Below are 15,827 nucleotides of genomic sequence, written 5' to 3'. Positions count from 1 at the left end.
TGGACAAAGACATAATCTTTTCTGTCATTCCTGTTGATGAAGCCATACCTCTTCCAAACATTAAACCACTTGATGGTTCCTTGTACCTGTGTAGCCAGCACTCTCTTCCCCACCTGGCTTCTCCAGTCATAGATGGTGTATTGCATGATTCGTCTCAGTCTGAGGTCGGATGAACAGTTCTTGTGTCAGTGTTGAGATTAGTTCTTTAGGGCAATTTCTTAAGACATTCATTCCAATAATTATGGGCGGTAAACATTGGTCTTTAACGGCCGTAATTAAACATCCTTGATTGAGGAGTTGAGCTTGTCCTATCTCGATCTCGGCCTCCCAGTACCCGCAACACTCAATACTTTGTCCATTACTGGCTAACAAATTTAACCCGGCTGGTGGTGGGGCTATGATACTTTCCTCCATCCAATGCTTAATAAACTCGTCCCATCGAATTGTAGTCACTTGTGACCCGGTATCCAACAATGCTGGTAGACTGACTCCATTCACTTTGATTTCGATGATAGGGCAACACCCGACAAATTTTGGTATCCACTCTTGCGATGTGGGACCTTCTACTGAAGAGTCTCCTGGCGGTTGGTCCCGGACCTCGAGAGGTCTTCATTCAAATGTTTGGGTTGTCTACAGTTCCTCTCAGTGTGTCCGCTTTCCTGACATTGTCTGCATTTCGGCCTTTCCTGTTCGTCACACCAGTCCAATGGAAGGGGACGGGGGTTCCATGGGGTATTCCTCTCTTCATTACTGTACCAGGGTTCACTTTCCGTAATCCAAGAATTTCATTAGAATTTCAACCTTCTGCATTTCGTTCAGTCTGTGTACATTAAACAGGATCTCCATCTGATCCCTGAAGTCACGGAATCCGCTGGATTCTGATGATCTGTTCTCTCCAGCATAGGTGGGGAACCACGATGCTCAAAAGTCATATGGCATGTTAATCATCGCCGGTATCCATGCAGTGGAGCTACCTCCTCCTGGTGCATCTTCTTGGTCCAAGCCCCACATGGCTTGCGGGTTTCCTTGAGCTTCTTCTTGAGACATCTTGAATGACGCTGGGTTGGGTTTTCTCCGCTTTTAATGTATTTATCCTGTTCGTGACGCCCATTGTGATAACCACAGGTGTATGTCGGTGTGCTGTCTTACCGGAGTTGCCGCTTGGATGGTGCTGCTGCTTCTAAGTCGTAGAGGATTGGAGGCAGGAGATTCAGAGTGGTTCAAAAGAGGTTAACACTTTATTTGCGCAGTATTGGGCAACCTGCGCCTTCAAGAACAATAAGTAATGCACAATGACAGTTAAATAATTCACCCGCCTGTCTGACTAACTATGACTCCAGGGAGTCGCTACTTCTTCTTACTCTAACTGAAAACTTTAAACAACTAATCGGTATACATCACTTTCTCCTCTATCACCTGAGTGATATCACCATCAGTCATTGACTCAACGTGTCCTTCCTTTGGTATATCCCAAACAGAGTCTTTAACAGAAGTTCCTTGCCTCCAAATGAGGCCTAAGGGGTATTTGTAATCCACAGGGTCTATTACATTGCTAAACTCAGTTCAGGTGTTTCCTTGAAAGTTCCTTGGCTGTGTAAGGAGCCCAAAGTCAGGGGCCAAACTAACAAGCGGAGTGCTGCTCGTCAATAAATTAAACAGATGTTCTTCAGTACTCCCAGCTATAAAGGGGTAGAGGGTAGCACAGGGGTTAATTGGGCTCAGGCTTTCTCTCTCTCTCTTAGTGTTTGGCAGGGTTCTGGTTGCACAGTCTACCATGTGAGGGTACAGTGGGCACCCTTTTGGTGTCACCAGCGTGTTTTTTTTTTTTAGGCATCTGCACTCACCAGCGGTCTTCTCATAGCCTCCCCAGCAGTGGGCTCTGCTCACTCTGGTCCCCGGCTGCACGCTGCTGCCTTTCCCTCAGCAAATCTCTGCCCGGTCTCTCATGGGTGATGTACCGCTAGGCTGCTGCTGTAGCAGGTCCCGGGACTCTCCCCTCCTGTCAATCACCGCCAGCAGCCCCCAGTTGTGGCTCTCCTCTCATCACCACCACGGCTCTGTACCCAGACACCTCGCCGTCACTCTGCACAACGCACCCTCCAGTCCTTGCTGCCGCTGGTCTCCTCTCCTCTATTTTTGTGGCGCCGTGTGCTCCGAGTGAAGTGCAGTGACCGCTGGCATCACTCCCGGCATCCCCGTCTGCGCCCGATCGTCCCTTCTCCCACTCTTCATAAACTGGGAGACACACTGCTCCCTGCTTCTTCTTCAAGTGGGGCTTTCTTCTTCCGCTCAAGTCCCACTTTGCACGCTTCCCCTGCACAAGTCAGTCACCTCTTTCTCTGCCACAACTTTATTTAACATGGACAAATGCCCAAAGTCTAAGTGGATAGGGCAATCCATTCCTACATGCATATCACACCTGCATTTTCTGGTGTGAGGGGGGAGAGAAACCATCCCATCCCCCCCCCCCCCCCCCCCGCCTATGTGCAGTAGTGGGTCCGGATAGCGGGAGCTTGTAGCGCTATTTGCCGGGCAGCAGGGGCGGAAAGCGCTGCTGAATTTTAAAACACTGGCCAGACGCTGCCCAGGTAAGTACCTTTCACACCAGCCAGTAACCCTGGCTGGTCCCGGGAGCAACCCTGCTAGCTAGCAGGTTTGAAATCCTGGCAAATTTTCCCGGGAATTTGGCCCAGGAACCTTTCACACCAGCGCTAGTCACGGGGACCAACCCAGGAATTTAGGCTGGTGTGAAAGGGGTATAAGTATGGCACACTCTTAGGGGGAAATTAACTAAGATGGGAGTTCTATTTCACATGAGATGTTGCTATAAGCAACCAATCAGATACTATCTATCATCTTCTAGAAGGTGCTAAATCTTTAATAAGTAGATTTTGATTGGTTTCCCAAAGCAACATCCCATATAAAATACAGTAGAACTCCCATCTTAGTAAATTCCCAAGTGCAGTGAAATTAAAATTGAAATAAACTGTTACAGCAGTTTTAGTGATTTTGCATAAATAGGTGTGTCTTCAGATGCAACCAATGAGACACAGTCGTCATTTCAGCAGAGGTATAGTATGCCTCCAAAAGGTCGGTGCTAGGGTGTCTGGCGCCCTCCTTCAAACCATAACCTTTGCGCCCTTTCACATTGCCATTGCAGCAAGCTGCAGCTCGTTTGTGGGAGCGTATGCACTGTCCACCATCCCCGCTGCCTATGGCCTGTTGCAGGGCCATCACTTCAGCATTTCAGGCAAGCATCCATCAACACCCACCCACCCTCCCCGCCGCTAATGGCCTGTTGTGAGGGCATTGCTTCAGCATTTCATGCGAGTGATCGAGACAATGCAGGCATGTCAGGTGGAGGGCTTCGACGGCTAGGTGACATCACACACAACCCAACACATGGCTGGCCTGCATCTGGCTTCACAGCTACTGTAGGCTGCGCAGCCAGGATGCTGCCGATACTGTGCAAGTGTTTCACTGTGTAGCAAACCGCTCCCATCTCAGTGCTGTGTCTGCGAAATGTTGTTGGCATTATTTAAAAAGATATACAATAAAAAAATATACAATTATTAAAAAAATATGTTATAAACATATATAATAAAATACTCACTGTTCTTTGCTGTTTAAATCTTGTACAGTCCCTCCTCTGCTATCTGCGTAGGCAGGGCACTGAGGATGCCATTTCCCCTCTTGTGACTGAGGGGGAAAGGAGGGGAGAGAAGAGAAGAAGGAGATGGAAGAGGAGGGGAGGAGATAGAGGGGGCGGAGTGTTGAGGACTGGGCTGCACTGCACACTGCAAGAGGGAAGGAAGAGGAGGCAGCCTGTTCATCATTTGATTGACAGGCACAGGGAGCAATGGGTAGGGGGTGGACCTGGACATGACATCCAGGCATTCACAGTGTCAGTGAGTGAGGGGAGCTGCTCTTCAGGCTACTTTCTGCCTGTCACAATGTTTGACAGGCTGCAACAGCCAGTAGCCATGATCAAAATATATATAAAAAATATAAAGTTATGATGAGCGCAAGGCACGGCACTGGCTGCACAGGCTGTACAGAGACTGGGCAGGGGGGAATCAAGCACTGCAAGTAACCGCCGCTCTTTATTATTACAGCGCTGCCTGCCACAGCACAAGAGTCCGATGACCTTCCGTTGAGGAAGAGGGGGCAAGAGGAGAACTTTGGAGGACAGTGTGTGTGTGTGTTTTGTGCACTGGGGGTGAGGGAGCATCTTTTCATGCTGCCACCCACTATTAGACAGGCGCTGCAGGCGGCGTCCAGGCAGTGACAGTGAGGGCTGAGGCAGCTTTAGCAGAGCAGGGAGAGAACGCCTTTTCAGCATGGCGCCTCCCTGCTTTGCAGGAACTGCTGAGTGGGTAGCGCCGGCCCTGGCCTCCAACATCTGAAGTGCAAATTACGGTTCATATTAGGAAAGTGGGCATGGCCACGGGTAAAAGGGCTCTGCCCCCTTTCCTATACTTACAATGGGCAGTTTTAGAACCAAAAGAAGGTACAGGCCATAAAAAAAATGGTACTGTACCTGCCACGGCCATTTTAGACCATATGGCTGCTACTGCACACATACCCTGCAACATCACGCCCATTCCAGCCAAAGCTCTGGCATTCTAGTCATACACAGTCCACAGTGGCATATACTGTAAGAGAGAAAGAGGTCCATTTACAGTCTGGTTAGTGAGCACTGGTAGACTCTTGTGCTGCGTCAGAGTCTACTGTGCATGCACAAAACACCAGGAAAATGGCTGCTGTGGCATTTTGCCAGTGGTTTGTGCAGAGATGGAGCTATAGATTTAGGACTCTGCAGAGGTAAGTACTCATACCTCCCAACACTCACGATTTCAGCGGGACAGTCCCGATTACCGGGTCCTGTCCCGCTGTCCCACCCGCGGCCCGGAGGTGTCCCGCTGCGGGGGGGGGGGGCAGTTGGGAGCCCCCCCCCAATTTAACAGAATAGACGCTGTGCGCATGCGCACAGCGTCTATTCCCGGCCGAAAACGGAGATGCGGCTCATTTGCATAAGCCGTGCCCCTCATTTACATAAACCGCACTCCTTATTTACATAAACCGCGCCCCCTTTTCCGGCGCTCGCGCGGAGAAGCCGCGCGAGTGTCCCTATTTCTGCAGCTACAAAGTTGGGAGGTATGAGTACTGAAGAAGAGGGAGCAGGGTGTCCGGTGTGGGCGTCCCTGGAACCAGGGTATATGTACTCGGCACACCCTGCACCAATTATAGATACGCCACTGAGACTCGCACATCTGTAGCACAACGGATAAAAACATTCAAGACGTGCATGCATGTCCACAAATGAACGTGTGGCAAAAATGACACAAATTGTGTTGGGAAGCAGTGGAAAGGTCTACAGCAGGCCTGGCCGACCTATGGCTAGCTAGCTGTAGTGAAACTACAAGTCCCAGCATGCCTTGACACAGTTTTAACATTCCCTATCAGTAAAACTGTGGCAGGGCATGCTGGGAATTGTGGTTTCACAACAATTGGAGGGCCACAGGTTGGCCATGCCTGCTACAATATCTATGTAGGTCGACCCAAAAGGTGGGCATTCACTAGGTCGACATTGAAAAAGGTTGACATGCAATAGGTCAACTTTGACAAAGGTGAACACAAGTATTAGGTCGATCAGAATGTCGACATGAGGTTATCACAATTTTTTTTTACTTTTTTCATAAGTTACCATCCACGTGAAGTGGGAACCGCAAAAATGTGCTGAGCCTACCACCAAAGGAGAGAGGCACCTGGCCCGAAGTAAGGCCAGCAAAGTGCTACACTAATTGAGGATTTATATCAACATTTTGCTATTAGGGAATGTTAAAACTATGGCAAGGCATGCTGGGATGTGTAGTTTCACAACAGCTAGAGGGCCACAGTTTGGACATGCCTGCAGTAGACCTTTCAGTCCACACCTCTCACTCTGAATAAGGCCAATGGTGAATTATGTATTAGACACAGCCTAGGGGAGGCACTTGTTTGGGAGGCATCGCTTGTTGGGGGGCACTTGTTGGGATCTGATTTTAGATGTCTGTGTTGGTATTGTCAGCCTGAAATGTACCAGTAACATACCTCCCAACATGACCCTCTTCAGGAGGGACACAATGCTCTGTTTCTGGACTTCCCTCTTGTTGTATGATTGCCAGTGGTGTAGACAGCGTAAGGCAGCCCCCGCTGCTGCTTGGGGGAGCGGGGGTTGCGTGGGCGCCGGATGCTGGCACCGGCCACTGCCCTCCAACCCTTTCCTTACTGTGCCCCGGCCCCTGCCTCCCCCGCCGCGTCTGTATTCCGCCGGGAGTTGGGACCGCATATCTACTAATCTGCATCCCGGCACCTGGCTCCTTATGAGTCAAATGTCCATCACAAAATGGCCGCCTCCTTACAGCAGACCGTTTTTTAAGATGCTAGAGGAGGCAGCGACGGCCTTTTCTAGCATCCTTACAAACGGTCTGCTGTAAGGAGGCAGACATTTTGTAATGGACATTTGACTCAAGGAGCCAGGCGCCGGGACGCAGATTCGTAGATATGCGGTCCCGACTCCCGGCGGAATACAGACACGGCTGGGGAAGGCAGGGTAAGAACGGGAAAGCAGTGCTAAATTTAGGGAGGGGGGGTGCCGAAATTATCCAGCGGGGGGTGCAAAAATTGGCGCTACGCCCCTGATGATTGCCATCACCTGTTTTAAACAGGTTAAGTAATGAGAAAGGTGTCTCAACACAGGTGATGGAAGCCATTAGGAGGGAAGTCCAGGAATAGAGTATTTTGTCCCTCCTGGAGACGGTCATGTTGGGAGGTATGCAGTAACGAACCTCCCAACATGACCCATTCCAGGAGGGACACAATGCTCTGTTTATTGACTTCCCTCTTAATTTATAATTGTCATCACATGTTTTAAACAGGTTAAAAGAAAGGCGCTTCGCCACAGATGATGGTCATTCTAAATTAAAAGGGAAGTACAGGAATAGAGCAATGTGTCCGTCCTGGAGAGGGTCATGTTGGGAGGCATGCAATGTGCTTATTACCCCCTAAGTGCCCTTATGACACACACCTGGGATGACATCAGCACCTGACTGATCACACTGCAGGCCCCGCCTCCTCCTCATGGTATAAATTACCGGCCTGTGCTCACCTGCAGTATTAGGAGCTACAGGCAGGATGGGGATTGCCAGGGGCTGGGTGTGCTGTGCAGTATTGCTGTGGGGCTGTAGCATGGTGGTTAGTACTGAGGGTTTTTTAGAAGATGTGTCTGATCTGCGTTGTGGCTCCAGTAAGATGCGGCTCTCCCTGCCTTCTGTGCGCCTGGATTTTGCTTCTGCCTTCACGGTATTGGGTGAGTAACTCTGACCTGTATTGTAGTTACAAATGGCTTTTAAAGGCCATATGTCTACTTGTGTGTGTTCCTGATGACCTGTGGAAGTGATCAATGCTTCTGAGGCAATGGCCCCTAGCTCTGCGATGTATTGTTAAGCTTACCTTCATATCCCTTTAAACTGGGGCACCCCTCACAGGTTTTGTGGCTGATTAGGGACAGGTGTACTAAGCATAAAGAGTTATAAAATGGTGAGTCCTAAACCACCAGTCAATTGGCCCCTAACTGACATGTTACAGGCTTAATTTGAAAAATGACCAGTAGGAGCTGATTGGTTGATCACTTTTCAATGCTTAGTACATCTTGCCCTATGCCTGAATTTCAAATGGCTTTAATGCCAGCCACAGGACCTGTGTAGTGGGCAGAAGCCTTGGAGTGAATACCACCCAATCTGCTCATAACTGTCATTTTGCATGCTTTTTGGGAATACTAGTTAGGAGTGGACTGGATGGTACTTTAGCTCTCTCCAGTACAGGTATATCTCCCCAATGCTGAGGCAGAAATAAGTGTGTGTGTGGTGTGCGTCCCAGCTTAATCCTGGATGTCGGTGTAAAAACAAAGATGCCCATTATGTTTGCTGCATGCAAAAGCAGCATGTATTTTTCCCTGCATGTGAAACAGGACTTTGGAACATGGCTCATTTAAAGGAGAATTGTTATTTATTGTGTTCCAGATAATGCAGGAAAGCCTCACAGTCTCCAGAATGACTCTGCTTGCAGGCTCTGGGTAGGACAGAAACCAGATGGCGCACTGCTCATTGGTGCTGCCTATAACGGGTGCTATGTAAGAGAGGAGGTAAGGCAAACTAAAATGAATATAAAATGCTGCCACAGGCAAATCGGACTGGGAGGGGCAAATGTACAAAGTACCTACCAATCAATGGTATGATGGATAAACTTAATGGTTTAAAAACTAACAATGGCGGATCGATCCGTATACCCCTTAGTCTGGAAATGGCTAGCTGTCAATGTCTCTTCCTGTCTCCCCCTCCCTGCCACCTTGTTTTAACCCCCCTTCTTTCTTTTCTGTCTTTGGTTAATATTGTTAGATAAGAGTGTTACGTCATATTAATATTTATGTTATGTGGTTTTGTATGTATCAAACCAAGTGGGTTTTCTACCTCAACTCTGTACCATTAGTAAACGGTTTGATTGTACTAGCAAACGCATTTATTTTTCAGTTAGCGGAGGTGTTGTCTTGATTCAACTGAACCACCACTGCATTTTTACAGAATTGTTAAAAAATGGCAAGACATTGTCTTTTTTGCATAACATTTTCTACTATTTCTGTATGTTTTATTGAAGATAAAATTGAGCAATAAAAATATCTTTAAAAAACACACTTTTAAGCAGGGGTGACACCATTGTTAAAGAGCTATAGGTTTCATTGCTATTGGGAGGAGATGCACAGAGCCTCAGTTACTATTAATAGTGGAGAAGCAGATTGGCAACATCATGTCAAAAAGGTTGTTGGTAATGGGCTATCTCTGTCAATAGCCATCCCTACCCCCCCAAGTATCAAGGGCACAGCTACCATTGGTGCAATGGGTGTAGCTACTATGGGGCCCATCTTTACTGGCTGTTTTATATACCTTTCTACACCATCCGTTGCTAAGTAGGGGGCCCTTACAAACCTTTGCTATGGGGCATATGAATACCTAGTTATTCCCCTGCCAAGTATCTTAGTTTAGTAAGACAGAGGCAGTGGTGTAAGTAACTACAAATACCCCCCCCCCCCCTCCCCGCCACCACCTCTGTAACAGGACACACAGATCTACTTCTCTGCAGTGACCGGTCCCGGTGCTCCTGCTACTAGTATGAAAAATGTCCCCCACCTTACAGCAGACCGTTTTTTGGTTGCTAGAGGAGGCCGCTGCCTCCCCTAGCATCCAAAAGTCTGCTATAAGGGACTGGCATTTGTGAGGGATATTTTTCATTATAGCAGGAGCTGAGCCAGGAGGAGCGCTGGGACTGGTTACCGCAGAGAAGTAGATCTGTGTGTCCAGATTAGAGGCGACGGCAACTGGGGTAGGGCAGGCGGCAGTGGAGAAGTGATAAAGTGCCTGGTACTGTATCACTGGCCAATTAGCTCCTGACTGTTAAGCTACAGGCTGGATTTAAAAAGGGACAGCCAGGAGCTGGTTATAAAGTACCAGGCACCTTATCACTTCATATGGGTCAGGTATGATATGCCGTCGGTCGAAATGCCGACTCAGGAATCCTGACCGCCGCAATGCTGACAAGGGGGGTGGATCGCCCCCCCACACCTTACAGGCTCGCTATGCAGTGGGCCCGGTGCCTCGCTACGCTCAGCACACTATTTGATTCTCCCTCTATGGGTGTTGTGGTCGGGATTCCAACCGCCGCCATATTGACAGTATCCCCTTCATACATCTACCCCTGAATACTGTACTGTTCAGACTTTGCCAACTTGGTATGCGCCTTATTTGTAGAAATCTCATTATTCCCCTTTCTATTGCCTAAGAATAGTCTCCCTCTGTCATGCTAGACAGTACATAGTACAGGAGGGAAATTTTCTTCAAAGGAAAAGAAGTAATAGAACACAAGGACATGCACTTAAACTGGAGGGAGGTAGGTTCAGGGGAAATGTTAGAAAGAATTACTTCACAGAAAGGGTAGTGGATAAGTGGAATAGCCTCCCATCAGAGGTGGTAGCGGCTAAGACAGTAGAACAATTTAAACATGCTTGGGATAGGCATATGAATATCCTTACAAAGAAATAAGGGTTGAGATTACCTGAAGGGTAAAAAAAGGGGCAGACTAGATGGGCCAAATGGTTCTTATCTGCCGTCAAATTCTATGTTTCTATAGACACAAATGCTGTTCCACGACACTATAAACCCAAATATGCCATGTAACCTGTGTAATATCAATCCTATATCACAGAATGGAGACCATGTGATGACTCTGATCGCAAAACACATTTCAAACGGTGCAGTGGATTACCACAAGCGAGACCTCCGGTGCCCGATCCTACCAGGTAACGCTCTGTCCAGATGTAACAAGGGCAGACTTGATCAGGGGTTGTGATCACTCACTATGAGTAAATCCTGCTCCAGCCAATCGGTGCTTAGCTGTTATGTGTATGTAAAAATGACAGGAGCTGATTGGCTGGAGCACAATGTGGTCACTCGTTACCAGTGGAACAAAATGTCACTCGTCAAATCTACTCCTAGGATACACGTGGAACCAGTGGCGTAAGTTCGTCCCAGTTGCCCGGAGGCAAGATAAATATTGGTGCCCCCCCCCCCAACACACACCATCTTATATAAATATATGTATGCATGTACAGTATGTTATGGATATTATGTTTAGAATAAAGAGTGTGTGACATCTATGGTTCTGCTAGGAGGAAGAGACAGCCACAGAAGCGATATCAACGGCTTTCAATTAACTGATTCAAACTCAGTGGAGAAGAGATGCCCCCTTGGGAGCAGGAGCCCGGCGGCAGATATCTCCATTGCCTCCCAGAGTTCTGCCTCTGCGTGGAACTGAGTGATCAAAGGCATAGTCTGAGAGGCAGTGACTGGTGCTATGTATACACACACACACACACACACACACACACGTAAAAGTATAAAACAATCACTAGCCCCCTGATGGGGTGTGGTATAATACTCCGACAGTCATCAGTCAGACAGCGGAATCCCGACTGCACAGCATGGAGAGCGCAATGAAGCCCCTTGCGGGCTCGCTGCGCTCGCCACATATTCTCCCTCTATGGGGGTCGTGGACCCCCATGAGGGAGCAGTCGGGATTCCGACATCGGAGTACTGACTGTCGGAATCCCGACTGTCGGGGAGCCGTCCGGCACCCCCCTGATGCTCGGTGGGCTTATCACTATCATAATGAAGATGTAACTGACAGCCTGCAGGACGCTGAAACTGTCAGCTACTATATTGTCTTAAATAATGATAGGGGGTGGCGGACTTCTTTAAACCCTGTTACTAGATAACTATGTATCTGGGACTACACTAAGGACTGTCTCTCCCCCACAGCTATGGATTCTCCAAGCCCCAGTGCCTGCGCTGCTGTCCAGAGTACTGACCGCTTGCCCTGTGCCAATGCCTCTGTGACCAGTGCAGTTTGTGCCAGCCTAGGCTGCTGCTTCTCTTCCAGTAACCCTTCCATTCCCTGTTACTATGGAAACAAAGGTAAGCTTGTTCTGGGGGGGGGGGTCAGATACCTAACCTGAATCAGAGTTCTATAAGCACAAAGGGGAGGGCCTCAAAGATGTTGCCCATAGCAACAAAATCTGCATCTAACATCTGTCTTGTACTGGGTGAAAGCTGATTGGTTACATTGGGCTGCGTCTCATTTTGAAGGCTTTATACCTCCTCCAGCTTAGTGCTGCACTTAAATGACCTGCCACCATATAGCAGGCATTGTACCAGCTCTGCCTGGAGTATCCCAGGAATCTGCCCTCTTGTTCCTACTTGGCTGCTGTATCGGATTCAGGCGGGACTTTGCTTATTCTAAAGTGAACATGCCAGTTGTGCCGCTATGGTGGAAACAGTCCTAACGCAGCATTGCAGATGGGCATCTGTTGAAGGTAGAATTATGGTCACCTGGAATATCTGGCCTTGCTACTAAACAGTCCAGAACCTAAGAGGGACAAGGCTCTTCCATATGAGATGAGGAACTTAAATTGACAAACTGCTGTTCTGTCTGTCCATTCCCCCCTCCAGTGACTGCACAGTGTACAGATGATGGCCAGGTTCTGATTGCTATCTCTGAGGATGTGACTACACCATCCCTGATCTTGGGTTCTGTCAGTGTCCTCAACGTGGACTTAGCCTCATGTCCCGTGATGAGTGTTTCAGCGACTTCAGCTTTCATCCTGTTCCAGTTCCCTCTCTCCTGTGGAGGAGCCAGACAGGTAAGTCTGCTGTTGGTGGATGTGAGAAGCTAAACTGGTGCGTAGCCTGTATAGACTGTTTCTTGACCCTTTTGCCTGAGTCTGTACCCAGTAAGAGCACTTAATCTTGTGGTGAGTATCTGTTCCAGGTAACCCACCATATGGGGCAACTGAAGTAATTAAATATTCATGGGTGGTTGGTGCTACAGGAAGAAGAGGGTCCATAATGTCTCTCTAGAATCTAAGCCGTAGAGAGGCAAAGAACCAGTAAACTGGCATGTTACAGGCTGTCTAAAAGACAAGTTCTATCCCTTTCACACCAGAAAATGCAGGGACATGCCTGGGGAATTCAGTCCTGGGATCATGCTGGCATTCCTAGCTAGCCGGGTTAAAATGCCTAGAAAGTCCCAGGATTTTTGGCCCGTGACCCATTCGCACTAGACCTGGGTCGACCAAGAATCTAGGCTGGTGTGAAAAGAGCCAACCCGTGAATGCCTGGTATGATCTTGGGACCACATTCCCGGGTATGTTCCGGCCTTTTCTGGTGTGAAAAGGTTATTAGGAACTGGCTATTGCCCTCTCTCCAATTTTTAGGCCCTTACTGGCAAATTATCTGTAATTGCTGCATAATTCTAATATAGGCTACCATCCATATACTGTATATATCTTGCCAGAGAGTGTCATTGTTTGCTTAGGAACGTCCACAACTTGCCCAAAGGCCCTCAGTATAGTCCCTTAACTGTATAACTCATGCTAAATAACTATTTAGCATTTGTCTATAACTGGTCTCCCTTTGGCAGGCATTGGCTAACACTGTGGTGTATGAGAACACAATTTATGCCACGAGAGACACAAGGACGTGGCAAGGATCATCCGTCTCAAGAGACAGCACATTTAGGTAAGCCATAAAGTGGTGCAGACCTGGGACTCCTCTGTATAGAGACCAAAGCTAACCCTGTATTTACTGCACTAGGCTGACTGTCCGCTGCATCTACTCTAACACTGGTGTTGTCCCGCTGCAAGTAGAGGTCCTCACCCTGCCGCCACCACTTCCAGTGTCCACCTCAGGCCCTCTGCTCCTGCAGATGAATATAGCACAAGGTAATGACCAGTGTTAAATTCTGTGCAGCTGGATGAATGCACTTAAACTTGTATGATAGAATCGGTTGGGGCAGACAGTTTAGAAAACTCATCTTGTAAACCAGGTTAAGATATTGTAAACTAAAATGGAGTGTGTGTTGGTAATGCAGAGGTTAGCAGTATGGACTAGTGCACTGACCAAGTCCTGCAGAACTATGCTACTAGCGTAACTTTGCAGAGCAGGCACACACTGCCTCTATCTAATTTCAGGAGGTGTGAGTTGACTGGCTAATGGGGCCCATACATCTACAGATCGATTGGGCTGGTTGGAACAAAATCCTGGTAATGGATGAGAGCAAATGACAGTTGACCATTTGCTTTGAAATGCTGGAAAACTGCCAAACTGGAACAAAAACCTGGTAGATTGTCAGATTGGGCTGGTTGCCATTCAGATTCTATCTGTGGATGTATGGCCATTAAGACTCAATGTTAACAAAGTTTCTCCTCCTGGCAGACATACAGTATTCCTCATACTACTTGACTAAAGACTACCCTGTGGTCAAAGTGCTCAGAGATCCAGTCTACTTGGAGGTCCAAATACTACAAAAAACAGACCCTAATTTGTTCCTGGTCTTAAATGACTGCTGGGCCACACCCTCTACAGACCCCACCCAACAAGTTCAATGGTCCATTCTTGTGGACGGGTAAGGCTGGCATTCCACTTTGTTGAATACAGAGTTATAGAACCAAGAGGCAGAATTCTATGCCCATGCCTGATTATTCTCGTTCCAGGTGCCCTTTTACTGGAGACAACTACCTGACTCAGCTGGTCCCACTTGGAGCGCCCACACAGAGGGTTCCATTCCCATCCCACTACCAACGCTTCATCGTCAGCACCTTCACCTTTGTGGACCAGAGTTCCCAGCTTGCACTTAAAGGAATGGTAAAGCCTCTCCTACATAGATCATGGCACAGTTAATGCCTTGATTAGAGTATTTGTATATTGTGCAGTGGTTGACTGAAGTCCTTGGTGTTCAGTGGCTGCTGAGCTATGATGGGTTTAAACATTTAAAAAATCCAACGGTTTTGTTTCCATAAATGGTGGCTTTCAACTGATAATGGGACACTAAAGAGATGTTTGCTATATAAATCCTCTATCTCAAACTGCTGCTGGTCTTTAATTACCTCTATTCCACAGGTCTACTTCCACTGCAGTGCTTCTGTGTGTGTACCATCTGCTACTGCTTCCTGCACAACTTCCTGTGGCAACAGGAAAAGTAAGTCCTGTGTTGTGTTCAGGCTGCCTCTTTTCTAGAGTAGGCATGTGACTAACCTTCATTCTATATTTGCAGAACGAGCAGCCAATGAACCAGTGCTGGAGACCACAGTAAGCCAAGGCCCGGTTGACTTAATTGAAGACTTTCCATCAAATAAGAAACATGTGATGTCTAGTGAAGGTGATATATTCTAATAAAGCAGTGCCATTGCTTGCTGCAGTGTACCCAGATCCTAGTTGCAGATGCTTTTGTGTGGCTGGTTTGCCAGAACTTGTGTTGTCTTAGAGACATGGCTCTGACTGCTACCATGTTGGCTCTTGATGAGCTAAAGCCGGATGCTGCTAGAACCTGAGCCTCTACTGTGGCTTGTGGATGTATAGCAAAGAATGGATAATTGCCTAAAGTAAGCGGTTATGGAACTTGCGTATTGACCATGTAATAGTCCCCTGCCCCATATTTACTGTGAGCTGCCCTAATTGCTAGGTTTGCCATCTCTTGCTCTTCCAGTGTTCTGTCTTGTTAGTTTGTAGGGGAAATCCTTCATGGTGGCCTAGACACTACTTAGTTTTGCGTCTTGAGTTTTGCGTCTTGACTTTATTTTCCTATTCTCAGGTATCTCTGGTCCGGTCTCCTCTCCTGTGATGTGGCTAAGGGGAGCTGCTGCTGGAGGAGTCTTCTTGGTGGTGACGGTCACAGTACTAGGTGTCTGGCGGCATTGCAGGAGACAGAGCCACACCATGCTTACTGTCAAAATCTGAATAAAGTGTTACTCCCAAACTGACTTGCTCATGTGTTATTTGTTGGAGATGGGTTTTCAATTGGTGTACAGACAGGGCCTGATTAAAGGTTCCCTAGGCTAATCTACATGTCGCACCCCCTTGTAATGCTTCTAAACAGAAGCATATGGGTGCTCAGATGCTCTCCAGTCATACTGATTAGATAATAAGGGTTATCCAACAATGCGCCTCATGTACCGATCTATTCGCCATAGGGAGGTATAGATGAGCGTGGCTACATCTATAGAACAACCCGCCACATGGTGCAGATACCACAAACCCCACTGCTACAGTTGAGGATAAAGGCAACTATCCTGTTTGCTGCTGTACGGGTGAGAGAACCTCATGAACAAGTTACTGTCTATGGGTGATGGCCAATGATCACTAATGGTCGATGGGTTTTCTGAACGTTGCTAGCAGTGAGAG

The 15,827-nt window shown here is 47.9% G+C and overlaps 1 protein-coding gene across 1 annotated transcript; it reads left to right on the top strand.

The window, feature by feature from the left end:
* The first annotated feature begins 7,168 nt into the window (after window positions 1–7,168).
* On the top strand, window positions 7,169–15,406 carry LOC146073949 (zona pellucida sperm-binding protein 4-like). The gene is made up of 12 exons (XM_083181562.1): window positions 7,169–7,351; window positions 8,064–8,185; window positions 10,297–10,390; window positions 11,409–11,564; window positions 12,099–12,289; window positions 13,069–13,166; window positions 13,242–13,369; window positions 13,863–14,052; window positions 14,141–14,291; window positions 14,547–14,625; window positions 14,701–14,805; window positions 15,238–15,406. Exons 1-12 carry the CDS (start codon window positions 7,177–7,179, stop codon window positions 15,381–15,383), a joined length of 1,635 nt encoding a protein of 544 aa, XP_083037688.1. The 5' UTR covers window positions 7,169–7,176; the 3' UTR covers window positions 15,384–15,406.
* The last annotated feature ends 421 nt before the right edge of the window (window positions 15,407–15,827 follow it).

This window comes from Crinia signifera, chromosome 4 (genome assembly GCF_055691185.1).
Source record: "Crinia signifera chromosome 4, ASM5569118v1, whole genome shotgun sequence".
In the NCBI taxonomy this organism is placed as follows: domain Eukaryota; kingdom Metazoa; phylum Chordata; class Amphibia; order Anura; family Myobatrachidae; genus Crinia; species Crinia signifera.
This window is presented reverse-complemented; position numbering and strand designations above follow the sequence as displayed.

Excerpts from the sequence above, each read along its gene's own strand:
- LOC146073949 (XM_083181562.1), top strand. The coding sequence starts at position 7,177 with ATGGGGATTGCCAGGGGCTGGGTGTGCTGTGCAGTATTGCTGTGGGGC. Across the intron at positions 11,565-12,098 it reads CTGTTACTATGGAAACAAAG|TGACTGCACAGTGTACAGAT; the intron begins GTAAGCTTGTTC and ends TCCCCCCTCCAG. Across the intron at positions 14,626-14,700 it reads TTCCTGTGGCAACAGGAAAA|AACGAGCAGCCAATGAACCA; the intron begins GTAAGTCCTGTG and ends CTATATTTGCAG.